General features: G+C 53.1%; 11 protein-coding genes across 11 annotated transcripts; 6 read left to right on the top strand and 5 right to left on the bottom strand.

The window, feature by feature from the left end:
* Positions 1–49: 49 nt before the first annotated feature.
* Positions 50–1,967, top strand: KD926_010076 (putative transporter; the record flags this gene model as incomplete). Its single annotated transcript, XM_053102583.1, has 7 exons — positions 50–206; positions 263–375; positions 434–700; positions 756–907; positions 982–1,227; positions 1,289–1,724; positions 1,791–1,967. 7 exons carry the CDS (start codon positions 50–52, stop codon positions 1,965–1,967), a joined length of 1,548 nt encoding a protein of 515 aa, XP_052953955.1.
* Positions 1,968–2,638: 671 nt separating this feature from the next.
* KD926_010075 (pectate lyase) lies at positions 2,639–5,334 on the top strand (the record flags this gene model as incomplete). The annotated part of the gene is made up of 6 exons (XM_053102582.1): positions 2,639–3,067; positions 3,116–3,479; positions 3,530–3,653; positions 3,704–4,350; positions 4,404–4,689; positions 4,743–5,334. The coding sequence occupies 6 exons, from the start codon at positions 2,639–2,641 to the stop codon at positions 5,332–5,334; spliced, it is 2,442 nt and encodes an 813-aa protein (XP_052953954.1).
* Positions 5,335–5,622: 288 nt separating this feature from the next.
* KD926_010074 (MFS general substrate transporter) lies at positions 5,623–7,163 on the bottom strand (the record flags this gene model as incomplete). Its single annotated transcript, XM_053102581.1, has 4 exons — positions 5,623–5,785; positions 5,843–6,118; positions 6,182–6,287; positions 6,338–7,163. 4 exons carry the CDS (start codon positions 7,161–7,163, stop codon positions 5,623–5,625), a joined length of 1,371 nt encoding a protein of 456 aa, XP_052953953.1.
* A 387-nt stretch (positions 7,164–7,550) lies between these two features.
* KD926_010073 (uncharacterized protein) lies at positions 7,551–8,074 on the bottom strand (the record flags this gene model as incomplete). Its single annotated transcript, XM_053102580.1, has 2 exons — positions 7,551–7,751; positions 7,808–8,074. The coding sequence occupies 2 exons, from the start codon at positions 8,072–8,074 to the stop codon at positions 7,551–7,553; spliced, it is 468 nt and encodes a 155-aa protein (XP_052953952.1).
* Positions 8,075–10,626: 2,552 nt separating this feature from the next.
* Positions 10,627–12,426, bottom strand: KD926_010071 (putative MFS transporter; the record flags this gene model as incomplete). Its single annotated transcript, XM_053102579.1, has 7 exons — positions 10,627–10,810; positions 10,860–10,925; positions 10,978–11,130; positions 11,195–11,600; positions 11,659–11,829; positions 11,878–12,215; positions 12,269–12,426. 7 exons carry the CDS (start codon positions 12,424–12,426, stop codon positions 10,627–10,629), a joined length of 1,476 nt encoding a protein of 491 aa, XP_052953951.1.
* Positions 12,427–14,183: 1,757 nt separating this feature from the next.
* Positions 14,184–15,786, bottom strand: KD926_010070 (uncharacterized protein; the record flags this gene model as incomplete). Its single annotated transcript, XM_053102578.1, has 2 exons — positions 14,184–15,416; positions 15,475–15,786. The coding sequence occupies 2 exons, from the start codon at positions 15,784–15,786 to the stop codon at positions 14,184–14,186; spliced, it is 1,545 nt and encodes a 514-aa protein (XP_052953950.1).
* Positions 15,787–16,114: 328 nt separating this feature from the next.
* Positions 16,115–17,707, top strand: KD926_010069 (uncharacterized protein; the record flags this gene model as incomplete). Its single annotated transcript, XM_053102577.1, has 1 exon — positions 16,115–17,707. One exon carries the CDS (start codon positions 16,115–16,117, stop codon positions 17,705–17,707), a length of 1,593 nt encoding a protein of 530 aa, XP_052953949.1.
* A 622-nt stretch (positions 17,708–18,329) lies between these two features.
* On the top strand, positions 18,330–19,109 carry KD926_010068 (copper homeostasis protein CutC; the record flags this gene model as incomplete). The annotated part of the gene is made up of 2 exons (XM_053102576.1): positions 18,330–18,406; positions 18,479–19,109. The coding sequence occupies 2 exons, from the start codon at positions 18,330–18,332 to the stop codon at positions 19,107–19,109; spliced, it is 708 nt and encodes a 235-aa protein (XP_052953948.1).
* Positions 19,110–19,346: 237 nt separating this feature from the next.
* Positions 19,347–20,756, top strand: plyC (polysaccharide lyase family 1 protein; the record flags this gene model as incomplete). The annotated part of the gene is made up of 4 exons (XM_053102575.1): positions 19,347–19,696; positions 19,749–20,101; positions 20,160–20,417; positions 20,470–20,756. The coding sequence occupies 4 exons, from the start codon at positions 19,347–19,349 to the stop codon at positions 20,754–20,756; spliced, it is 1,248 nt and encodes a 415-aa protein (XP_052953947.1).
* A 906-nt stretch (positions 20,757–21,662) lies between these two features.
* KD926_010066 (histidine phosphatase family protein) lies at positions 21,663–23,975 on the top strand (the record flags this gene model as incomplete). The annotated part of the gene is made up of 5 exons (XM_053102574.1): positions 21,663–22,260; positions 22,313–22,445; positions 22,495–23,343; positions 23,714–23,805; positions 23,857–23,975. 5 exons carry the CDS (start codon positions 21,663–21,665, stop codon positions 23,973–23,975), a joined length of 1,791 nt encoding a protein of 596 aa, XP_052953946.1.
* A 1,322-nt stretch (positions 23,976–25,297) lies between these two features.
* On the bottom strand, positions 25,298–26,246 carry KD926_010065 (uncharacterized protein; the record flags this gene model as incomplete). Its single annotated transcript, XM_053102573.1, has 2 exons — positions 25,298–26,154; positions 26,225–26,246. The coding sequence occupies 2 exons, from the start codon at positions 26,244–26,246 to the stop codon at positions 25,298–25,300; spliced, it is 879 nt and encodes a 292-aa protein (XP_052953945.1).
* Positions 26,247–26,360: the final 114 nt, after the last annotated feature.

Genomic DNA, 26,360 nt, shown 5'->3' with positions numbered 1-26,360 from the left:
ATGGTTTAGTTCGTTTAACTAACGACGATTTGAACATCAATGACTAAAAATGGACTCAAAGCCCAGCAGTGAGACAAAGGCTCATGGTATGCCGCACATGTCCCTCAAAGAACTAATCGAGAGACATCCGGTCAATCCACGAGGCGCCGGATATCGCAAATTGTACCTCATGGCATCGTTGATTTTCCTATGCTCCACAATGAATGGTGAGCTTCGGCATGGTCCCAGAAGCTACGTTTGACTGCTGATTCTTCAAATCTAGGATTCGACAGCAGCCTGATGGGCTCCATCAACGCACTTTCCAACTATACAAAATACTACAATCTCCCCGAGGATGGCAATGTGAGCACAGGCATCGTATTCGCCATCTTTCAGGTATGCATTCCATGATCGTGTCTGCAGCCTTTGGGACCACAAGCTTAAGGATGCTCAGATAGGTCAAATGGCCGGCGCTCTTTTCATCTGGATGGCGGACTGGCTTGGTCGACGTGCTCATATATTTATGGGATGCCTTGGAGTTTGCGTGGCAACCATCGTAACGAGCACCGCGCCAACTTTGTCAGTTTTCATTGCAGGGCGATTTTTGCTCTCTTTCTTTGCGACCTGCGCGCATACTGCCTCCCCCTTGCTTCTCGTAGAATTGGCACCCCCGCAGTATCGAGGTACCTTGGCGGGAATGTACAACACTCTATATTATGCCGTATGTTTTCCTGCCTGATCTGCCTAATCATAAACTGATAGTAACCATGCCAAAGGGATCGATCCTGGCTACCTCGGCCGTCTATGGCGCTCATTTGCATCTAAGTCACATCGGTCAGCTCGACTGGAGATTACCTCTGTGGCTTCAGATGGCCTGCCCAGGAATTGTTTGCCTGGGGATATGGTTCTGTCCCGAGTCACCTCGATGGTGAGTGTTAGCCTTTTTTTTTCCCATGCAGTTGTTTGTCGTCTCGAAACATACTGATCTATTGACACCTATAGGCTGATTTCTAAAGACCGACATGCCCAGGCCGAGGCCTTCATTGTCGAGTGCCACGCCAACGGCGACGCCGCACATCCTCTGGTGGCGCTAGAAATGAGAGAAATGACAGAAAACCTACAGTCAGAAGGGGTCACCGGCTGGCGCAACATTATTGATCTGTCAGTCCTCGTCAAGTCTCGGTCGCGTCGCTACCGGTTGATGTTGAATCTGGCCTTCAGTTGGTTTGGGCAATTCTCGGGTAACAAGTAGGTTAAAGTATTTTACGCTTTTTGATACAGGCGCTGACGAGAGCTCCTGTGTCCATAGTGTGATATCTTACTACCTGCCAACCTTATTGAAGAACGTCGGAATCACCAATACAAACACCCAGCTTCTCCTCAATATCATTTACGCGTTGACCGGATGGATTGCAGCTACTGCTGGGACCCGCTTCCACGATATCGTCGGTCGCCGCAAGATGTTCCTAGGCTCAACTGGAGGTATGGTGGTTTGCCTAGCTATCACAGCCGCCACGACGGCGGTATTCGTGAAGTCGGCAAATACAGCGGCTTCTACGGCGGCAATCGTCTTCATTTACATATTCGGGGTGGTTTTTGCGTTCGCTTTCACTTCTATGCAACCTATCTATCCCGGAGAGGTCATGTCCAATGATATGCGAGCCAAGGGCATGGGGACATTCAAGCTCACGGCCGGTGCGGCGGGCTTCGTGAACACTTTTGCGGCGCCGGTGGCCTTGACGAACGTAAGTGTATATGCCCGGCTATTCGTTGAGGCAAACATGGATTAACTGATATTCATGATCTCATAGATTGGGTATTGGTTTTATGTTTTCTTCGTCTTCTGGGACTGCTTCGAGTTCGCGTTTATCTATTTCTTCTTCGTGGAGACGAAAGATCGCACGCTAGAGGAGCTGGAAGAAGTCTTTCAGGCAAAGAACCCACGGAAAGCGAGCCTGAAAATTAACAGAACCCGAGGAGAATCCTGATGATTTGAGAGGCTCACCGATTCTATTCAAAACGGGTGCTTATTATCTTCCCGGATCTGATCGTCACGGCGTTGCGGGTAAATTAATGTATGGATGTTGTCGATATGGGCCGGTTGAATCCTCTTCGCAAACAATTCGAAGGACGCTACCGCAATCCTCCCGCGCACTGTGATCCAGCGGGGTTGTTCACCGTCTGCAGGGATGTCAACTGTCAAGGCTGCCGTGGTCCGAGGCCTTAAACCAGCACGACACACCGCGCGACATCCAAGCAGATTGTAGTGTGGCGGAGTTGCGTCTCGGATATTCTAATTGAGAACAGTCCAGGACCAAACCGATATTAAAAGCGCTCGCGAACTGTTGCATTCATGCCAGGGTCCCACCGATGTCGCGTGAAAGCCCGAACTAACTGCAGATCTTGCTAAATCAGACACTCTGGGCATGCCGATCGCTATCTAAGCCCGCATGGCATGACCTCCATTTGTGGAAAAAGTCCCAGATGGGATGCCCGTTGATACATAAGCTGAAACAGGGACCAACGGTCTTACTCTGCAATCCGGAAATTGGCGAAATTCGCAATATCACTTGAATCAGGGTCCGTCGTATAAGATATGGCGAGCTTGACTCTTATCACCCGCCACTAAGCCCCAGGGATTGAAAGTACCAGCAACAGAATGGGGAAATTCTTGTCGATAGCAGCTGTGACTGCATCGCTGCTAACGGCTGCGTCGGCCCAGATCAGAGTTCGTCTGAATCCATCTAACGTGCGCTCGCTGGCAGAGCCCGATTTTCACACCTGGACAATCGAGAGCGAGACCCAGAATGTGTCAACGACCGTTGATGATGTCTCGTTCGGTTTGTCTGCCGACTCGGAACTAGAAGGGAATTACTTCAAATACCAGTACACGCGAGCCATCTCGCACCTCGGAGAGCGTGTCGTCAATCAAGGAATCACAGCAGGCGATGAGTCTGGGAGTATCGCTCTTTCCATCAAAGGCCTGTCCAAAGGGGAACACTCGCTTCTCACCTGGCACAATGCCTGGGACGCCGTTGATTCGATCGGATCGGTGTCCGTATCTGTGAATGGCGAGAAGAAAACCTCGGTTCGTTGGGTGTTCCCTCCTAATGACTCTCTCTAACGAACGCCATAGGTCAAACAATCCGTGCGCATGGATAACATCTGGGAGGCCGCTACCTCATATGTCACCTTTAGTGTGAACTCGGAAGGCGACGAAGTGAAGGTTAACTACGCGTCGTCCGGAAACTCCGATGATGTTGGCGTAATCCTGAACGGATTCGAGATCGACACGCCCGCGATCGGAAACCAGATATCCTTCCCAACACCGAATCACCGCGACGAACGGATTCGACCAAAGGATGGAAAAATTATTACCGCATCGTGGCGGGCGCCATCTTTTGCCAAGGGCACTACGTACAATGTCTACCAAGGCACTGCGACAGATGAGCTGAAGTTGGCAGCCAAGGGCCTGAACAAGACGGAGACCAGCCTGTCTGGTAAGTCGGTGATGACTCAAACCTGCGCAACCCATGCTGACTATTTGCAGGACTTAACACCATGGACACCTTTTTCTGGAGAGTTGACGTGTTGTCCGGCGGAAAAACGTACACTGGTCGCACGTTCACCTTCCGGCTTGCGCATTTGGCATTCCCCGGTGCAGAGGGATATGGGTAAGTCGTCCCCGCTGCGCGAGGAGGGATCAGATAGCTGACTCATGCAGTCGTTTCGCTCGCGGCGGTCGCGGTGGTAAGGTCGTCAAGGTCACCTCTCTCGAAGATAGCGAAGCCCAGGGAACTCTTCGTCATGCCCTGACCAATGTGACCGGTCCTAGAACTGTGGTGTTTGATGTCGGCGGCGTCATTACGACCAAGTCGCGACTCTCAATAACCGACAGCTACATCACCGTCGCCGGAGAGACTGCTCCCGGTAAAGGAATTATAGTGCAAGGCCAGCCCTTCGGACTCTCAGGTGCGTCCGATGTGATTCTGCGACACATCCGCACCCGTCCGGGCACCAGTTCCAACGAGACCGTGGACGGTATGGGGATGGCGGGATCCAATTACTGCATTCTTGATCATTGCTCGATGGGTTGGTCGATCGACGAATCCTTTTCATCGCGCAATGCGAAGAACATCACGTTCCAGCGCAACATGATATCTGAGCCACTCAACGTTGCTGGCCATAAGAACTATCCCGCGGGAACTGAACACGGATATGCTGCGACCATTGGAGGTGACATCAGCTCAATCCATCACAACCTCATCGCTCATGCCGAAGGTCGCAGCTGGAGTATGGGTGGTGGTGTTGACGACAATTCGACCTTTGCCGGGCGACTGGATATTCGCAACAATGTTGTATACAACTTCGGTATGCATCCACTTGGCCCCTCTCCCACGTGAAAGCTTGACTGACAGGAACAGGATCTCGTGTGACGGACGGTGGTGCGATGGAAGTCAACTTCGTTGGAAATCTCTATAAACAGGGCCCGGCCAGCGAACTCACGTACGCTCTGAGAGCGCAGTACGAGGACAATATGCCGGGAAAGCAACAATACTACTGCGCAGGCAACTCGATGCCCGGTGTGTTTGACCAGGATTCTGAGCAATACCCATCCGGGGACGGCACCTCGAAGAACCCCAAGATTGCCTGTTACGCCGACGTCAGTATTGATCCAGCTCCCGAATACCAGAAGTTCTTCGACGAGCCGTGAGTACCCAACCAATCTGCTAGATTAGCAGTACAACCTTACAAGTGAATAGATTTTTCCCGTCCTACATCAAGGAGCATACCTCGACCGAAGCATACAAGCGAGTTCTCTCCGACAGCGGTGCCAATCAGCCAGTTCTGGACGACCACGACAAGCGCATCATCCACGAGACGCTCAACGGTAGCTACACCTACCGCGGATCGAAATCCGGCAAGAAGGGTCTGATCGACAGCGAAGCCGACGCTGGCGGCTTGGAAGATTACCCCAAGGCCTCCTGGCCGGAGACCTGGGATTCCAACAACGACGGAATTGCCGACTGGTGGGACGGATCGACTGGTGGCGAAGGATACACGGCTCTTGAGGGATATCTTCATTTTATGGCTGAGCCGCATGTGTTCGTGATGCCCGGAGGATCGGTTAAGTTCAACTTAAGGAAGCTCGCCGCGGGCTTCAAGAACCCTTCATTCAAGGTCTCCGGTGGCAAGTTGGGATCTGTGAAGAAATCTGGTGGGCTGACAACTTACACGTCGAGTGGGGATGCTGGTGTTGACTACTTCACTGTCAATATCTCGGACAGCGAGGGCAGTGAGTGGGAGAGAACGGTCGGCGTGGGAATTTTCAAAGGGGCCGATTCGTTGTCATAATCTATACACCTGGAGGTTGCTAAACGGAGACGGGCTCGTGCAGAAATTTGTATAAGCAGACCGCTGGGTAGATATTCATTTGTAAATCGAGATTAACTTTTCTTTGCCAGGCATATGTCCCGGTCCGAGGCCCAAAATAACTGACAGTCTTACCATCGCCAGCATCTCATCGTGGGATTTGTCCTCAACAAAACCTGATATGTTAAAAAATTCGTAATGTCGACGCCTTGTGTCTTTCAAAGACCATGAAAAGCCCGGAATGGGCCACGAGGGTGAATTAAATCAAGACTAGAGCTTGGCTGCCCAGCTCCACCGATAGTTCAAACAAGCCCATCGTGCCATGACGAAGAGACCCAGAGCAAGAATCAGCATGCTACCCAGATATGCCACCATTGCCTGCTTGCCGACCTTTTCGAGCATCTCACCGCCAATGGGGATACATATCAACGTCCTAGATCATGCAGGGTGAGCGCTGGTGTCAATGTGTCAGTCGGGGGGTCGAACATACGCCAAGCTCACGATTGAATAACACGTTCCAAAACGCCCTCCAATTTCACTCGCCGGGGATATTTGGCCAATGCAGACCGGAGCTAGACTGAGAAACGAGCCCGAGGCCAAGCCGAATAACACGCTGAACACGTAAAGACCGGCCAGGGAACTACCGAATGGAAGCCAGACCGCGAAGATAATGATGCTACCCATTCCGATGAGGAATATTTGCGTGTTCAGACGACCGTACGAATCGGCCACGGCACCGGCAGAGAGTCGACCGACGAACGATGCGCTAGACGTTGGGAAGGTTAGAAAAGATCTGTTTGTGAAACAAGGCAATATTTGAGAAACGCACACGTTAAGAATCGACAGGAGAATCGCGCTAGTATTTGAGCTGTAGCCTTGCATCATCACGTATGTTGGGTAGAGACCTAATCCTGCGAAGACAACCAATTCAAGGCCTGTTCTTTATGAGTTACAGTTCCCGCGTTTGGGCTAAAAAAGGACTTACTGAATATACCTAGCGTGAGCCAGTTAAATCGGGAATCTTGGAAGCATTGTACGTTGATGGCCGATTTGCTCCTTCCGCGAGGTAAGCGCGATCGCAGCAAGGCCACCCCCAGCCCGCAGATCACAAAGACCATCAGGGCGAGAAGACGAATCGCCCATTTGTACCCGAACCGTGAGAAGGCCGCGCGCAGGACGAGCGGGAACATAACTCCGCCACAGGCGGCTCCGGCCATAGCGATTCCCATGGCCAATCCCACGCGGCGTTGAAACCAATGCGCCACGGTGCTCATGGCCGGTGTCGCCAGCAGAGCAGCACTGCAACCTCCAAGGATACCGAATGTCAGGACAAAATGCCAGTACTGGGTGCACTCAGCCAGCAGGACCAGGGCGACGACGTAACAACATGTTCCCGCACTAACGACGCCTGTCGGTCCGTAACGATCGAAGATCGGTCCGACCTGGACGCCTAGACTAAGTCCCAGGAAGACGAAGAGTCCAGGAATCCATCCGACGTCACTCGCCGAGTAGTGTGACAGCTGATGATCTGCAAAGTAGTTCTGCAGGACTCCAACCGAGTTCATCAATCCGTATGATGCCATCAAGAGGCAGAAAGAGCCCATGATGACTGACCATGCCTGTTTCCCACCATCGGGGAATGTGTCATCATTCGTCAGAGGAATATGAGTGTGCGAAGTGATCGTTGACAAGTCTGGCGGTGGCTCAACGACGGAAAACGCTGACTCTGGGGGCACTTCTTCATCTCGCACACGGGCAGTCTTGGTGTACGGCCGATCCATCGGCTCCATCGGGATTGAGTCCGAAGCCATTGTCGGAGCAGTCTAAAGACAATAGTCAGGAGGTAAAGACAACAACTCCCCTCGAGCGAGGCAGCGAGCAATATAATGGACAAAATGAGTCACGACGATCGAACAGCTGGACATGAGGGGCAGCAAAAGCAACCAGGATGATCCATCAGATTATTCACGACATGATAAAGTGAGGGCGAGCAATCGGCGAGCGAGCCGAAGCCGGGGAGCGGGTTCTGGCCCCGGTTTTCTCTCTTGGCAGACCAATATCATTGATACATTCTTATCATCTCCCACCTTCAGCTCACGTTCTAGACGGTGGTGGGTCGGCCCGGCCTGCTCGTGTTGCCCCTGGTGCTCTGATGAAGGATGGAGGCTTATCGAGCGTTTCTTTGAATTGCAGTCACCCTAACGGAGTTGTCCCACCCCAAGACCTGCGAGTTTACGGCTCCATACGGTTCGCCATTGGTTGCAAACCGATCCCATCCCATGAGTTGGCGAGTCTCGCTTCGACTGTACGACCTCAATCGCTTCAGCGCCGATGATGCCTTGCTGGACCAGATGACGGAGATATTCTATGGTCCATTCCTGACATCGTCTATTGGTTGTCTGCGGTGATGATGAGCTTAGTTTGATCAACCAGACGACAGCTACAAAAAGCTTACATCGTTGACCGGAGCCATGAAATTCTCGCTGATCCGGGGAGGCGGCACTTGAGCAGCCAAGAGCTCCAGTGTTCCCCGGGGCGTGGAGTCTTCGGATGGCGTTCCCGAGGCAGACGTGTCCACGACATGATCGCATGCAACGCTTCCAATGGAAACCAACTCACCGTGACCAGTAGTCGCAGGCGTATATTTTCTCTGGAAAAGCAATCCGTATCCCATCATCGGGGCCTTAACCACGTTGATCAGGGTGCCTCTAAGAGGGTCCATTGCGAGCGGAACAAAAATGCCGAAATGGGCACGTTGTGAGGGAGTATGGCGCGATGAGAGGAGGAAGATTTACCGCGTCGACATGATCCTACAGCATAGAGATGGATTTCTAGCTCACGGGCAACTGGAGTTGAAGACTGAAGCGCCGTGCCCAAGGAGCGCGGTCGGATGGGCGGCTTTATACCCCGGGCGTTGGGCGCCCAAATTGCATTAGGCTTCACGATTGATGCCATGACGCGTCCCAATTGAGTCCTACTCCGTACATTCCTGGATGAGGAGGAAGGATCTGGGTTGGTCTGTTGATGCGGTGACCAACGGCGACTTCTCGCTGAGACTCGGTCAGACGAACCCCCCTCGGAGGTCGGAGAGACTAAGTTCCCTCCGAAAACACAGTGACTATGTCAGCAATACATTAGACCTGGCATACCTAAGTTGTGCATAACGCATTGCATTCGAGAATGATGTCGGAGAAGATGTCTAGTGGACAGTCTTGTCACAACTCGCCATCCATCCACTCCTTCCCTCCAACGGCCAAGAATCCGAGATTGGCCTGACGTGATCGAGGGCCGCGGTTCCATCATCGCTAACAGTCAGCATGCAGGAGTTCAGGTCGTCTAGCTCCAAAGAGGCAGTGGATCATCGCCATCGATGTAAGCGAGATGCTGTAGAAGAATCGCGTCATTCCTCCTCATCATTGTCCCATGGCATGTCTAATGGCTCATATATAGACCCCTTTCGGAACAAATATGCTCGTTTCTGATGTCCCCAGAACCCTACCGTGATCTCTCCGGCAAGATGGTTGTCCTAAGTCAATCACTACTGGTATCTCTGGCCACCACAGCAACCCTGCCCATCTCTGCGGCCGATACTCAGTTTCAGTCTCGCCCAGACCTGGCTCCCCCGAGGCTAAACATCACCGTTCAGGCACCAGATGCAAATGGTACAGAGTACGTGTTCATTGCACCCTACCAAGGCTCCCTCGAGAGACCCGGTGCGTACATCTATCGCAAAGGTGGCGACCTTGTTTGGGCTGGCACCGGCTACTACACCGCGTTCGTGGGGAACTTTCATCCCACCGAGTACCATGGAAAACCAGTCCTGCAGGCCTTCCAGGGTGCCATGAACACGGTTCCGGGGACCGGATACGGACAGCATGTTCTATTGGACCAGAACTACGAGCACGTCGTGACTGCTTCGCCGGGGAATCATCGAATTGCATCGCTACATGAGTTCAATGTGATTGATGAGCAGACTGCGTTGGTGGAGATTTACCAGACCACACCCGCTGATTTGACCCCGTACGGTGGAAATTCTTCTCAGCGGTGGATTGGAGATGGAATTTTCCAGGGTGCGTCTTCGACAGAGACTTTTTGAAAACATCATGCTTATTGTTGACGTTCCAGAATTTGACATTGAGACTGGTGATGTAATCTTCGAATGGAGCGCTCTCGACCATATTGATCCCGCTGGTGAGTTTGATTCTTCCTATTGATTATTTCCCATGCGCTGGGATGTTGACCCGTTGGCAGACAGCCTCGTAACGCTGGGGTCTTCCGAATCCAACGCCGGCCTGACGTCTGCGATGTCCTGGGACTACGTCCACCTCAACAGTGTGGACAAAGATGCCGACGGGAACTATCTGCTGTCAGCCCGGCATACCAGCACGATCTACAAGATCAACGGCACAGACGGCTCAATCATTTGGAGACTGGGTGGCAACAAATCCACGTTCAAGCAGGTCGGTAACTGGACATTCGGCTACCAGCATCATGCTCGTTGGTTGCCTCACAAGCATGGAAACGCAATCGAGCGATTCTCGTTTTTCGACAATTCGGCCGGTGGAGTTGTTCATTACAACAACGTCTCGAGTGCCGTGATCGTGCAGTTGAATCACACGGATAACACGGCTACTGTTCAGCGCAAGGCTCGGGCGCCGTATGGCCTGTCCGCTAGTTCCCAAGGAAATGCGCAGTTGCTGCCAAACAACCATCTTTTCGTCGGCTGGGGCTCCGAAGGAGCATATACAGAATTCGGCCCCGCCAATGAGGTTCTGTACCATGCTTTCATCCAGGACGGCGTGAGCTATCGTGCCTTTGCAAGCAACTGGACGGGCACCCCTAGGGAAGATCCGGCTATTGTTGCAGTCAGATCATCCAGGTCCGTTACATTATACGTGTCGTGGAATGGAGATACCGAGGCCAGCACCTGGAAGTTCTACCGTGTCAGTGGTGGCCACAAAACTCAAATTGGGGAGGTGGATAGGAGTTCTTTTGAAAGCTCTTTCGTCTGGGAGACGTCAAACTCCACAGATTCCGCTTTCAGGTTCTTTGCAGAGGCTTTCACCAAAAATGGCGAGTCTCTCGCCACAACAAGTGAAGTCAAAGCAGTGCCATCTCTGTGAGGATTTGAATGATTGAATACCCGGAAATTAGCTTAAACAACGGTATATTATATGTAAAAATGTAATTAGGGGTACTCGTATCTATTCCTTTGTGCACTTGAAGTACTTGCACATATGTATACATCTTTTGCTGATCCGATTAAATCATATTTTATGCAGCTCGTCTCCTTTTCTGTAGGAAGAAATACTGAACGTTGAGAATCACGGTTAAACACCAGCAGGCAGCAGCAATTGCACAGATTGCCGTAAGACCCCGATGATAGAGAGGTTTATCTTCGGTGCGAAATATCTGCGAGCCAGCAATGCCGGCAGCATTTGCAGCCATGATGATGAGCCTGATCGCAAGTTAGCAATATCAGCGGTGAGTTCTGAAAAAAAACTTACGCCATTGCCACACTCCTCTCCTGAGGAGACTTGCAGTTGACGGAAAGCCATCCGATGTTCAGCACGCTATATCGGTGTCAGTCCTGATCAGCTCTCTGGTCAGAGGGTAGAAACTCACTGTGTACTAGCGTATGACACGTAGCTGACCGCAAGGGCACCATATTTGTGCCACTTGCCAGAGCTTTGGGGGAGTGTTCTCAAACAGGGAAAGGCGATCACATTCCACGTTATACCAATGAGAACGAAAGGCCCCCTATGACCAGTCTTATCACTATTGTAAGTTGTCAGTGAAAAGTCGGCGGGTGAGGAAGGCCATACATGGAGTCATGACTTACGCAGCGAAGGACAGGACCAATAACAATATCATGCCACAATACACCGACACAGAAGCCAGCGCGTTTGCCTGGACTGCGCTGAACCCAAATCCCTTGATCATCGACGGGACGTAAGTGCCTAGGCCCTGCAACGTGCAAATGGAAAGTAAGGTGATAAAAAAATGTTGGATGATGCGCGGCTGGCGGATGGTGTCCCAAATGTTTCGGCCGGTGATTTTGATATGGCCCTGGCTCTTGAGGGGGTCGTCAAGGAGCACACGCTGGCGAATTATCCGGGACTCGCGCTCAGTAAAGTAGCTCCAGCGTCCACCGCTAATGCGACTCAACAGAGGCTTGCCATCCCCTGCATGGCGGGGGACTAGGAGAACAAACACGATGCCGGCAAATATTGTGATCAGTCCTTCCACTGTGCGAGTTAGTCAGTATGGAAGATGCTTGAGCTCCGAGTATCAACGAGACCATACCAAGGAAGATCCATTGCCACCCGGCAAGACCGCTCTTTCCAGATAGCTGCAACAGTCCTGCGGAAATCAAATTTGACGTTGCGGAAGCAAACATCTGACCGAAGAAGAACAGACTTGTTCGAAGACTCGTCTCCCCCTTTTTGTACCATTGGGACAGATAGTACAGAGCACCTGTCAGGTCAGTCTGGAGAATCGGGACTAGAAATTAGAATACCATACCAGGAATAAAACCACCTTCCAGCAGGCCCAGCAGTAGACGTGTAACAAGGTAGGCAGGATAGGTTGTGACGAACGCCTGAAAGGTGGCTACGAAGCCCCACGCAAACAGCTGGGCCGATAGCCAGCGTTGCGGACCGACGATCTGTAGTAAGACATTGGAAGGGATCTCCGACACCACGATTCCTGCCGATAGCAATTGCGTGCCGACATTGATCTGGTTGGTCGTTATGTTCAAGTCTTCGGTAATGGTCGATGTCAATGCGCTCGCGATATTTCCGCGATCGATCTGGAGGGCGAAGAACGCCAAACCCAGGATGGGGATGAGGATCAGGTCGGTTCTACGAAAGATATCAGCTACCGGTGACGCAGGACGAATCATGGCTATTCATACCGTCTTCGCACTGAAGCTTCTTCAGCATCGGACCAGTCCTTCACAACACCCAGATCATGGTCACCAGAAACCGCATCATTCACGTCAGCAATGGCAGCGTCTTTCTCCGATATGTCAGACACTACAGGCTTGCTCACGGCCATATTGTTGCTCTTCATGAAGTGCGGGGAGTTCTTTCAGGGCAGAATACTTTCTCAATTGACATGTTGTTTCCTTTAAATATGCCTGCTGGGCAAGCAGGCTCGATGAAAATAAATTTACGGCGTGTCGATAACGCACGCAATCCCCACATGTCAAGACATTGGACGTTCCAATGAAATCCATCAGAGATAATTGTGGCAGGATGACGAGCTTGTCGGAGAGCTGCCGTGGTGAGTCGCGACAACATAGCGCTGATGATGCAATCGGCGAGATGATGCGGTCTCCACTCGTAGGCCGTGAGAGCGATGTGGGATGACTTGCGCTGAATGCGTCTAATCTCCGAGTTTTCGCACTTCCTCGGGCAGCTAGAAACACGTTGGGGTTCAACTTTGTGTGTGAGCTTGGGTAAATGCAGGTCTATGGTTCAATATCAATCGGCCGTATACCCGCAGCGCTTGCCCACCGGCCACCGATCAACTTACCGGTCCATATGATTTAGTTGAGACACGTTAGGTACTACTGCAACTAGAACCTAAGCGAGGTCTTGGTCCAAAAGATAAAGCCAAGTTATTGGGGCTAAAATTCTGCATGGTTGGGGTCAATATGCCGCTTGCTCCACGGCCTGGGTGTTGCCAGGCCCTGTTAGGAATAACCCCATGTTTCTTTCACGAGACAAAAGACGAGTAGTTCGACGCAGGCGAAATATTATCCAGCGACCTGGACATTGCATTCAATGTTCTTCAAATTTGCGACCGTTGGCTGAACCTCATTGTCCGGCCTCTGCTCTGCGCGTCTTGCCCGGGTCTCTTGAACAATGTTCCTTTGGGATGTATCTCTATCACCAGCACCCCATACTCGCGAGCTTGGCTGCGAGAATAGAATTCGCATTGATCACAAAACCGCTATCGTAACGGCCATATCAATATATCCCTCTAGAGTGGATTAAATGAGGTGTGAGCACTCCACCCACTGGTTGTTCCGGTGGATCATTCCATGGATCGCCGATCGCCATGCGAGAAACGGGATGCAGTAGGTAGGTCGCCACGAGGGAGACCAGATCGGAGATGCTATGTAGAGAGCGCTAAGGGATGGGGCAAGAAAGAATCGTCTCTAAAGCCCGTTAATCATTCCAGCGTTATGGGTCCTGGATTATCATGGTCAGCTCTGTTTCCATTCGAAGGGGAAGGGAAACGCACACCATTCGAGCGTGCTTTATTGTCACTGCGTATTGAAGAAAGGGCTTAACTGCGAGTTATAGACACCCGAATTGTCGACTTGCGTTCTTTGCTGTTTGCAATGATCTGTGCGGCCTAGCAACCCAGGACGAATCACAGCATTTGTCCACGAGGTGACACTCTGACAGAAACCGACTCGAACAATGGTCAGAGGTTGGGCTTCGACATTAGAGGAATTTGTCAGGGAAGGTGCCTGCGGAAGTGATAGTGACAGGAAGAAGAAACGAAGAGAAGAAGGAAAGGGGGAAAGGGACACGTACGTGCCCACCTCTTTGACACTCGACACGCACTTCCGGAATTCGTCCTCCTCTCAGTCGCTGCTGTCTATCATCCAATTCTGCAAGGTGGGCGAGAATGTCAAAGAAATCAATAGAATTTGCTATCTCTATCGGAATCTAATTTCAGTCCTATACAGAGATCATATCACACAAATCCGATGCAGTCCCAACGCCCACAATGTTACACATTCGCTTCATGCAGTCATCAAAAAAAAATTGCATCGGACTAATATACACATCAAGTGCATCCAGATATCCAGATCAGTTCTGTGCGCTTCGTTTCTTCCTGTTCATCTTGGAGCCGTATCCGTTCTCGAATACCTGGCGGATCTCCTCCAGCGGCAATCCGGAGACCTCGGGGTAGAAGAAATAGATCCACATATATCCTAGGCCGCAAATGCCAGCATAGAAGCCAAAGGTTCCCGAGGGCGTCATGCTATGCATCATCGAGAGGAAAGTACTGGACACAATCACGTTGCTCGCCCAGTTCGAGCAGGTCAGCCACATTGTGCCCATGGCACGAACCTCCAGAGGAAAGAAGTCGGCACTCATCCAGGCGGTATTGCCGACCGACACGCCGTAGAAGATGACAAACCAGAGGACAAAGACCAGAACCACGATGGCCGGACCCGATGCAGACGAGCTCCTGGGCACCTCGAGCGTTTCCGTGTCAACGGGCAGGAATCGAAAGGCCACGGCTACGGCGATCAAGCCGGCAGACATGCCCCAGGTTGTACACAGCAGAAGACGCCGTCGACCCAGTCGATCCACCAGAAACATGTTGACGAAGGTCATGACCAGGTTGGGAGCGGCCACAACCAGTCCCACGGCCGTGGGGTTCGTGAACCCGACCATGGCAAACAACGTCGAGGAGTAGTACATGAGGGTGTTGAATCCGGACATTTGAGAGATCACCATGAGACCGCAGGCGCTGAACAACGCGCGCATATTGGCCGGCACGGTGTGCAGTTGCTTGATCTTGTTCCAGCGGCTTTCGTTCTCGTTGTTACGACGGGCATCATCACAGGCCGATGCGATGGAGTCGGCCAGAAAATCGATTTGCGCTTCGGAGGCCTGGCTGTAGATGCGGTAGAGAACCAGGCGTGCCTCGCCGTGGCGCCCTTGGTAGATGAGATGACGTGGCGATTCCGGGCACCACGGCAGCATACAGGCCAGCATCACAGACGGCAGACCGCCAAGTCCGACCATGTAGCGCCAGCCGTTGGGGACCGAGGCAAAGGCTGCTCCCAAGGCATACGCGATGACCTGGCCCAGCGTGATGGAGATGTTGTTCAGGCCGATCAACCGACCGCGTGCTTTGGCCGGTGCCAGTTCGGCCACATACAGGGGCACTACCATGGCAGCCGATCCCACTCCCAAGCCGACAACAAACCGACCGACAGTCATCTGGGCGATGGTGTATGCAGCGCCTTGCAGCACGGCTCCGACGGTGAATAGCGAGCATCCGACATAGATACATGTCTTACGGCCAAACTGCACTGGGGGTCAACAGGGAGTCGGTTGGAGGCGTCGACCATGCGATTGAACATACCTTGTCTGCTAATAAGCCCGCAGCAATGGCGCCAAAGAAGGCACCACCGGAGCAAAGCGAGGTAATCATCTCCTTCTCGCTGTGCGTCAGGGCGCGATTGTTGAGGTCATCGTTGATGTAGACCAACACCGCCGAGATGATTCCGGTGTCATATCCGAACAGCAAACCCGCAATTGAGGCCGTGGCTGCCACTACATAGACGAACAGACTGACGGGCAAGGCATTGATCTCTTCCTGGTCACTGGCGAGTTGCTTAGCAGGTTGGTCTGGGACCTGTTCGATGTGATCGGCGGAAGCGTCTGGTTTAGCCATGATGGTGAGAGTGATGGATGTCAATCGTTCGAGGACCGCTAACCCTGTGCCATCGCCAGGGTATTTATCTCTGTATTTTTTTCCATGATGCCCTCTATCACCCCCTCCTTGGAATCTGGCTGACATCGTCATCCCCAGTCCCGGATGATTGGCGCCCAGACGAAGTGGAGACGCGGGGAAAGACTCCATCGTGAGGTATAAAGCGATTTGGCCCGCATTGAATTCCGGGTAGAGGACGCCATTTGCTTCTCCCCGCCGATCTCGCCTGCCAGTTTTCCCAAAGGCGCAATTTTCGGCGACTGTCCGTGGTCATGCCCCGGCTTCCCCCATGTTTATCCTGCAGATAAGTGGTTTGCATCGTGTTGAACTCCCCCTCCGATCCTCGTTAACCTTGTGCACAGCCCGGCATTTGAAATGCAATGCTTCCGTGCCGTGCGAGCGTTGCCAATCGCTCCGATTACCCTGTTTACGATCCCCCCGCGTTCAGTTTCGCCCGGTTTCCAGTCGCTTCGAGCCGGATCAAGTATGGATAGTCTCTCGTCCGCGACGTTGGCGCTTTGTCGACGAGACGGCCGACGTCATTGCCAACAGCTGGTGGGAGGATGAGGCGGCGATCGACTCGGGCGATGATGCGGCCGTGATAGAGCCGTCCCGCCCGGTGTCGGCTTCATCGCCCTCGCTGCCTGCTGCTGCTGCTGTTGCTCCCACTCCGTTGCGCCCGCACATTCGTCATCTGGTGTCGGATCCCGAACGGCAGGCGGCCATTCTGCTGCGGTATTATGTCGACGAGCTGGCGGCCCGATTCGACCTCTGCGATCCCCAGAGCCACTTTGCTCGGGTCGTGCCGCATCGCGCCCGTTCGTCGACGCCGTTGCGCATGGCCATCCTGACAACCTCCGCGCGGCATCTGGTTCGATTGCCGAGGCATCGGAATAGCTCCGGCGAGGTCGAGTGGCAGGGGCATCGGTTGCCGGAGCTGACGGAGGAGTCGGCCCTGGACTACCACACGACCTGCATACGCGACCTGCTGGCCTTGAGCATGGATCCGGACCAGGTCCACAACGAGAATCTGCTGGCCGCCGCCATCATCCTGCGCACCGACGAGGAGATGGACGCTCCCTTGCGGGAGGAGGCCGAGGACCAGGAGGTGTTCCTGCGCATGCTCAATGTCTTTATCTCGGCCCAGGTGCACTGTGTCGAGTCGCGCTGGTCCTCCCCGGCCGACGGTCTACGTCAGGCGGCCTTCTGGGTGGCTCTGCGCCAGGAGGTGTTGAGTTCCTTCATGAAACAACGCGCTGTCAACTTCCCCTTGGCGCACTGCCATGACGTCCGGTCGCTGTCGCCCGCCTCCGACGCCGTCTGGGCCAATCGCATGATCATCTTCTGTGCCGACGTGCTGGAATACTGCTACGGCGGTCGCGACGCCTCCGCTCAACGCTGGAAGGCGCTGGTGACGTACCAGGAGGAGCTGCATGCGTCGCGGCCGCCTTCCTTCGACGCGCTCTACTGCCGCGACGCCGACGCTCGTGCCGACCAGATTTTCCCGGAAATCTGGCATCTGGACCGCTGTCACGTCACGGGCACCAACCATGGTGACCTCGCTCGCTTGCTGCTGCTGGTTTGCGATCCCACGCGACCGCCGCTGGGCCCCGGATCGGCGGCGCGACGGCGGGAGACGATGCAGTCGGTCCGAGTTATCGTGCGTCGGCTATGCGGCGTGGCCTTGAGTAACCGTCACTCGCCGTCGACCTTTTTCGAGGCCCTGATGGGCATCATCACTTGTGGCGAGTACTTTGACGACGCGTGGGAACAGACGGCCCTCCTGGACGTGTTGGGGGTGATGCGTCGCGAGCATGCATTTCCGACCGAGAGCGTCGAAGCCCGACTGCGCACGGCGTGGCTGTTGGAGACTTCCGGGTAGTCCATCCTGGTTTCCTCGCTCCGGTGATCCTTTTCATCCCTGTATATCTGCATTTGAGGCGTTGTGGTAGTACGTTTGGAGGCGTAACAAGGAGCGTCATCCGTGGTCATTTGTTGTTATTCTAGGAGTCCCCCTATACTGCCATTGTAAATTGCAACAAACAAGACCAAGATCATCAGAACAGAATGGACAATAATATGATTCCATTACTCCTCATCCTTCTTTTATTTGATATTGGTTTCGACCCAACTCCATATGTTGATTGTGTATGTTGATGGTTGACGCGTCGTGACGCGGGTTATCGGACAGCCTCATGTTCACTCCTCATCTGTATCTGATGTACGGAGTAGTGTTAACTGATGTATCAGTGTTCTCGTTAATTGGTCATAATTCTGTCTCTCGAGATGAAATGTAGAGAAACTGGAGATGTAGGAGTTTTGCAATGGCGATTCTGAGACTCCCGACCGGCCGACCGGCCGACCGTTCATACTTTCAAGAGCGACCGTCCACCAAAATATATTTCCCTTCCTGCACTCTTCTTCTGCCACCACATCGACCCCCAGCATCGGCAGATTAATTCCCCGCGCAAAACTCAATCTGATGATTCTGATCCCACGATAGCATGACTATCCTCGAAATCGCCTGCTTCACTCCCCAATCAGCTATCACGGCAGCCCATGGAGGCGCCGACCGTATCGAGTGAGTTCAATCCCCGACTCGAACAATCCACAACCATCGACCTAGGATCTCACTGATGTTGCTTCGTCACAGACTATGCCATGATTACGCTTCGGGCGGCCTCACCCCTTCCTTAGACGCCGTTGCGACCGTGAAATCCCAGCTCTCGATCCCCGTTTACGCCATGATCCGACCGCACGCACGCACCTTCTGCTACGATGCGACCGACTACGCCGCGATGGAATCCAGCATGGAAGATTTAAAACGGGCGGGCATCGACGGGTTTGTGTTCGGCATGTTACTGGATTCAGATCCGGTCGCCATCGACGTCGAGAGAAACCAGGCGCTCGTGGCGCGAGCAGAGGGCCGACCGTGCACTTTCCATCGCGCGTTTGAGTTGATCCCCGAGTCTGACTGGGAAAGGGCCTTGACGGATATTGCCAAGTGTGGGTTCGCTTCTATCCTGACAAGCGGAGGACCCTCCGGACGAAATGCCACCGACTGCCTGACACCCCTGGGGGAGCGATTGGTCCCCGGGGCAAGGAGGCATGGGCTGAACATAATTGTGGGCGGGGGAGTGCGACCGTCCAATGTGACTTCGCTGTGGGAGAGGACGCAAGCGCCGGCATTTCATTCCGCCGCTCTGCTGCCATCCGAGGACGAAGTGCGAGAGGACCAAGTGAGACAGCTGCGACAAGCGTTGGATGCATGCCGGCTAAGTTAGGCAATCCTCCGGCGTCGCGAAACGCAGGTGTCCGCCAGTTGTGGAAATTGTCTGATAGGTGGAGATGCGCCTGCGACGCGATCGACAGTGGCTTTTAATCTACTCGGAACCAGCATTTCTGCAGCAATCACCATCCGTCTTGGCTTGCGAACATGGCGGTCCGTATAAGAATCCCCTGAAGTACTTGCGACGGGTGATGGCGTCGTGGTAGGCATTTGCCAGTTAGCCTGCGAAACAATGATGCTGCTCCTCGGCCTCCTTGCTCTGCTGCAGCCTGTGTGCGGCCTGATCGCCTTCCCCGGCGCAGAGGGCTTTGGCGCCAACGCGGTCGGCGGCCGAAAGGGCGAAGTTTACGTGGTGTCCAATCTCAACGACTCTGGCGAAGGGTCGCTGCGTGATGCCGTCTCGAAGACGGACCGCATCGTCGTCTTCTCGGTCGGCGGCGTGATTGAGATCGATGACCGCATTGTGGTGTCCAAGCGAGTGAGCATCCTGGGCCAGACGGCCCCGGGTGACGGCATTACGGTATATGGGAATGGCTGGTCGTTCTCGAACGCGGACGATGCCATCGTGCGATATATCCGCGTGTAAGTTTGGCTCGGTCGCGTCGAGTTGTCCCTGGAGCTAACGGGAAGGCAGTCGCATGGGCAAAGGCGGAGATTCTGGAAAGGACGCCATCACCATCGCCGAGGGCAAGCGCATGATTTTCGACCACTTGTCGGTCTCCTGGGGTCGCGACGAGACCTTCTCGATCAGTGGTACCGCCCAGAACGTCACCCTGCAGAACAGCATCATCGCGCAGGGGCTGCAGACCCATTCATGCGGAGGACTGCTGCAGACTGATGGAGGACTCTCCATTTTCCGCAATCTGTACATTGACAACAAGACGCGCAACCCCAAGGTGAAGGGAGTCAACGATTTCACGAACAACGTCGTCTACAACTGGGGTGGCGGTGGAGGCTACATTGCCGGCGGTTCTAGTGCCGAATCTCGTAAGTCGTCTTTTTCACCCAGAGAGCTACGGACATCTCTAACTTCCATGGGCGCTAGGTGTGAACGTCGTCGGCAACTACTTCATCAGCGGTCCTTCTACGAGCGTGACGGCTTTCACCCGCGGCAACGAGAACTTCCACAGTTACGTCGAGAACAACTTCTATGACCCCGACAAGGATGGCAACTTGAATGGGAATAAGCTGGGCGAGTCCTCATCTAATTACGGAGGAATGGATCTTGTGTCGACCAGATATGATTACCCTGCTGTGGCCAAGCAACTCACCCCCGACGAGGCCGTTGCTTATATCCTTAAATGTAACGTGTCTCCACTGCGTTTTTAGCGATGAACGCGACTAACGTACAATAGCCGGCGGTGCCTCCAAAGTCCGCGATGATGTCGACACGCAATTGATCGCACAGGTCAAGTCCTACGGCAACAAGGGTGAGCTGATCTCGGACGAAGCAACTATGGGTGGCGCTGGGGAGCTCGACGGAGGCTCGTCGCCGAAGGACACCGATGGCGATGGCATTCCCGACGAGGCCGAGGAGAAGCTGGGCACGGATCCTAACCAGGCGGATTCGATGGAGTTGCACAGCAGTGGGTATACCAACCTGGAAGTGTGGGCAAACTCTCTGGTGCCCTCGAGCTACTAGTGAGCAATCTGATTTGGGGGAAATCCTGGCGGCAGGTTGAGGATGATGCGATCGGTTGCATCGCATCGCGTTCTGTACATAATCTAATGTTTTGGACTGTCAATACTTCTGTTCCCTGCCGGATCTCATTTGGCCATGGCCTCAGTGGACGACTTTTAAAGCCGGCCGCAACCAACGTCGACACATGATGCCGCACTGGTTTGTTTGCTTTTTCCCGAAGGATGCGTTAGTGTCGCCCCAGTTCCAATGTAACTGCGTCCTTTTTTTAGCGTTGGTCCGATCCTCTCTCGTTGGCCCAATGCCTCGATATCCCACCCGCTAATTCTTCGCTAATCTGTTAGGCAAACTCTGTGCCCTTCACATGCGGGATGTTGTGGAAACGACAAAGCAGGATTGTTCTTTGATCTCCATTACGCAGTATTATCTGACTTGAGTGACATCGTTCCCTGGTCTTCCCCGTGGAGTCGGCGGTTGTCCTCGGGGAATTGCAGCCTCTAGGGCTTAGTGCCAACAGCTGAGTTGATTGATTGCCGGCGATCCGTTGCAGCAAGGGTGTCAGGATGTCAACATTCCCTTGCTTCAGTGTGTAGCTTGTCAACATGAACCGCGACGAGGTTGGCAATCTTAGCGCAACAGCTTGAATTCGCCGCGCATATTGAAATCACAACCAAACGGCTCTCACTGGACCGAAGAAAGTACTAGCCACTGTTCAGCGCAATCGGTCCTAACTATCCTGAATTCATTAGTCAAGGGGTGATTAATGGAAATGCGGGATATTTGAATCCGGTCCTGATCGGCGCGCGTCCCCGTTCAACGTCATGTCGCCAAACCTGGTCAAACCCTGACATATAAACGACGTCTTGCCACGGTCTTCCCAAACTTTCTCTCTACGTATACACCTCCATCATGAAGAACTTCGTTGTGTGCCTGGCTCTGGCCGGCGTGGGAATGGCGGCCCCTCAGGGCTCGTCCACGTCCGCAGCAGCAGCTCCGACGGGCACAAGCTTCGCTTCTGGGTTCGACATGACCAAGAGCTGGGCCAATCTATCCCCTTATAAAAACGCGGAGAGCTTCGGCGTGTCCAAGGGTGTACCGCAGGGGTGCGAGCTGTCGCAAGTCCATGTCTTGCACCGTCATGCGGAGCGCTTCCCGACCAGCAACCCGCTGGACGGCAAGGGCATGAGTGATTTCGCCTCAAAATTGGTCAACTACACCAAGAAGCATTCCTCCAAGGACGTGGCCAGCGGACCGCTCAAATTCCTGAACAACTGGGAATACGTTGTGGGCGAAGACACCCTCATGGAGAACGGTGCCGCGACCGAGGATACTTCGGGCGCCAACTTCTGGGTCAAGTATGGTCGACTCCTGTACCGCGCCGACCGGGATACGGTGGCCGCGTGGAATGAGTCGCTGAACGTCTACGAGAACGGAACGTCTCGCCCGAAGCCAGTCTTTCGGACCACATCTCAGGGACGCATTTTCGAGAGTGCCAAGTGGTGGCTTAGTACGTTCATCGAAGAGACGCACAAGATTGTGATGCTAATCTCTTTGTTTAGGTGGATTCTTCGGCAACAGCAGCGCGCATAACTCGGAGGATCACTATGATCTCGTTGTGATCCCCGAGGGCAACGGCTTCTTCAACAACACTCTGGCATCCTATGACTCCTGCCCTGGTGACCAGACCGCTGGGTGAGTGTCATCCCCTTATGTTCTGATGGGACCCTACTAACGGTATCAGGGACCGGGCTGCTGAGGTGTTCATCCAAAAATACACCAAAAACGCTATCAGTCGACTGTCGAGCTATTTCCCGTCCGACTTCAATCTGACCTCTGCTGACGTGCTGGCGATGCAAAACCTGTGCGTCTACGAACATACCAGCCTGGGCGGCTCTTCGTTCTGTTCCCTGTTCACCGAACAGGAATGGAAGGACTTCGCCTACAACGTGGACATTCAGTACTACGGAAACTTTGCCTTTGGGTCTCCTACCGGTCGCGCCCAGGGGATCGGTTATGTCCTGGAGCTGGCGGCCCGACTGGAGGGCAAGCTGATCCATTCCAGTGACACCAGCATCAACTACACCTACGACAATAACGAAAAGTCGTTCCCATTAAACCAGCCATTCTATATGGACATGTCCCATGACGACATCCTTCTCTCCGTCATCACGGCTCTCGGCCTGGACCATTTCAATCACGGCCCGAAGGGGCTGCCAAATGACGTGGAGCACGCGACCGCGAAACGAAACTTCACGCTGAGTGACCTGACGCCGTTCGGAGCGCGCTTCATGTCGGAGATCTGGACCTGCCCGAGCAACACTTCCTTCCAGTCGCTCGATCCTATCCTCTACGTCAACCCAAGACTGGAGAAGAAGAATACAAAGCAACACATTCGGTTTGTGCTGAACGATGCTCCGTTGCCGACGGATGGTCTTGTTGGCTGCAAGGACGCCAAGAATGGATTCTGCCCTCTGGATGGGTTCTTGGGGAGTGTCGACCAGTTGAAGAAGAATGCTCAGTACCAGTACGCCTGCTTCGGAAAGTATCCGACCGGCGGACAGGTGGGAGATGGCGTGCCTGAGTCTTCGTAGTAAGGTTCTAATAGATCTCGGGAATGAGCCACTTGCTATTCATCTCATCATCATAGTCATCTATAGCATCACAAGTACCTAGTATTACCAATCGATATTCACTGGCTATTCACTATCTACCGTTTAGTTACCCTGCATGGCTCATACGGAGACATTCACAACTATCGCTTCCCGTACGGTTGCTGCTTGAAGGAGGGGGTAAAGACCTGCATACCGGGCCTGAGCAAGGCAGAATCCATAGGATACTGCTTTCTCCGCGTTGTCAGTGCTATTCTGTTGCTGGCTTCGACTCCGAATCAAGCGCAGGAGAGTTCCTAAGACGCCGTAGATCTCATTCCTTAATTACGGTTGGCTAACGAGGGCTACTAGCCATCAACAGCATTTACCGGTGCCGTTGAAACCGTTCCAAGCGAAGACCGTGGAGCAGCACGTGTATATGGCCCGTAAGGCTCGAGCCGATTGTATGGCTCTTCTATCTCCAAGTTTGAGGTTGATTGAACTGACCAGTATAGTCCCCTCGCCGTTACCTAGTGCTATCTTCACTCCAGAGGTCAATAAAACCGGAACTGCGACTACGGCTACGCACCCGAATAGCGTCGACACCAACAAGGACCGGCCGATAACCGTCTAGAACCCAGCCTACTGCTAGCAACCGTAACAACGCACGACGCAGTACGGAGACCCCGGCCCCTCCTCCTGCTGTTTTGGCGCGATAAGATTGCCACCTGCAGAAACCGGTCCGCGGTTTCGATGGTTCAGAACAACCCCAAGGTGGCCAAGCAGAGGAGAAGCTTGATTAAACGCATTGTGCACGTACGTGGAACAAATTCAAACTCAAATCAGACCCTGGACAGGGGAGATCGGACGACTTATGAGCTCGGAGAGAGCGAAAACACCGACGGGCCGGCTGCATCCAGGGCAACACTATGACTTGTTGGGCAGATACGCCTTCTAGATCGTCTACCCTGTGGCCATTGGCCTGGTAAAATCCAGCATCTTGGCCTAGTATCATCGCATCTTCGTCAAACCCAAGTTCCGGCACGTGGTGGTAGGCATCGGAGCCTTCGTGTTGATCTACACTATCATCGTGGTCTTTGTCAATGTGAGCTCTCAGGATATCTTCAAAGGGGCAACAAGGAACTAATGATACAGGCTTTTGAATGTCATATTAAACCCTGGCGCGCATGGGATGTGGCGTTCCCCAAAGGGTGTAATGACCTATCGGGAATTTACTTTCCCACCACGGGCATCAACATCCTGACAGATCTGACGATCTTGGTGATGCCGTTCCCGCTGCTGATGCGATTGAATCTGCGGCTAAGAAGAAAATGTGGGTGTTCAATCCTTTCGCCTTCGAATGAGTGAATCCATGGATGTGAATGTAGTGCTAAGAACTCAACAGGGGCTCTCGTCGCAATCTTCCTCACCGGTTCTCTCGCCCCCGTCGCTTCCATCGTCCGGCTACACGCACTTTACATCTATACCATACCCCATGATGTATCATATGATGCAGTATATGTATGTTACATCGTTCCTTTGAACGCTCACGCTCAACTGACGCGTTTTGTCCGCCGACGTTCTTCCTTTGCCTGGCTCTGGGAGCCATGGAAGGCATCGACGCTTCATGAGCATATCTACCTGCGCAATATCCCCAGAAACACTCATATGGATCGTGCCTCTACAGTATACAGAAGTTTGAGGTTGACCAGATTGATTCGAAGAGTTGGCCGGTAGCGCCGAGACCCTCTTACGGGTGGTGGAGTCCCCCCTGGCCCTCTGGCCCTGCGCCTCGTGCAAACAGAAGAGCAGAACCACTCTGTTTTGGAATATTTCGATCACGGACGTCGTTTGTTGACTTTTTATTTTTATTTTTTGAAATTATTTTTACGATAACGCTCCTTGTATGTCTCTGCTATCATCACTTTATGGAGGAAAGCGACCCCTTGCGCGAGCTTATAGCTTCGCTGTTAGTGTGTCGATTGGATTATCTTGTAAAGGAAAGAAAAGACTGACAATGTTTGCTATATGGGAGGCCCATTCGTAGTCCCAGTCTTCGAATAATGGATAGGCGATACCCCGAAATGCCCACTGTATGTCATGTTCGGCAATGTCGTTGAATGCTATGCACCGGTCAGTGATACTAAATGAGAGCTCCAGTGGTAATTGGGAATTCATGAATTGCGATGACCCTGAATAAATATTCCCGACAGTGGCAATCTGTTCAAGTTCCCAGGCAGCAAATCGTTTGTAGTAAGCATTCCAAATTTCCACATATTTGAAATCTGCTGGCGTATATCTCCCTCGAAACAGATTTCGGTATATCTCAAAGCGATAAAAGCTGCGGGCGACCCGGAACCATTCGAGTCTCGATGGGGGCTGATCAGCCAGGCTTAGACTGAGGCATTCTGCAGATGCTGCATTGACAAAGACCTTCGCCATAAATTTAATATGATCATGGAGAGTTTGCAACTGGCTAGCGGTGCGAAACGTCCAACGGAAGGGCGACGGGATGCCTCGTAGTGCCCGGCGATGCTCCTTAAGAATCGAAAACACCTTGGCCCTGGTCCAGGGCTCGACGTTAAATCGCGACGAGGTTAGCACCAATACGGCGTCCGGTAGAAGCTCGGGGGAAATGAGCTGCAGCACGATACGCCGGAGGATGGATGTCTGGTGGGAAAAGTAGGCCGCGTGCAGGGACCGATGGGCCAGAATGCTGGCCTGGAGTGCCTGCAGATCGGGCAGATGGCCGAGGATTGTCTGTCGGCATTCGACGGGCAGCGAGCAGAGCGTGTTTTCATCTGGTTGAATACCTGTAGGTATGTTTGTATATGAAAAGAGGAATGTTCTAGCCAAGAGTCTCCACGGCGCGGGGATGTCGACTTGGATTGACTCGGACCAACATTCCTTCTAGATGCCGTTTCTCTTTGTTTCTCTATATATCGTTCCCATGATTTATTTTATTTTTTAATTTTAATTTTTTTTCCCTTTAATTCTTTCTTAGATCCCCCCGGGTGGC

The sequence above is a fragment of the Aspergillus affinis genome (assembly GCF_023601865.1).
Source record: "Aspergillus affinis strain CMG 70 chromosome Unknown NODE_76_length_176809_cov_89_000192, whole genome shotgun sequence".
Taxonomy (NCBI): domain Eukaryota; kingdom Fungi; phylum Ascomycota; class Eurotiomycetes; order Eurotiales; family Aspergillaceae; genus Aspergillus; species Aspergillus affinis.
This window is presented reverse-complemented; position numbering and strand designations above follow the sequence as displayed.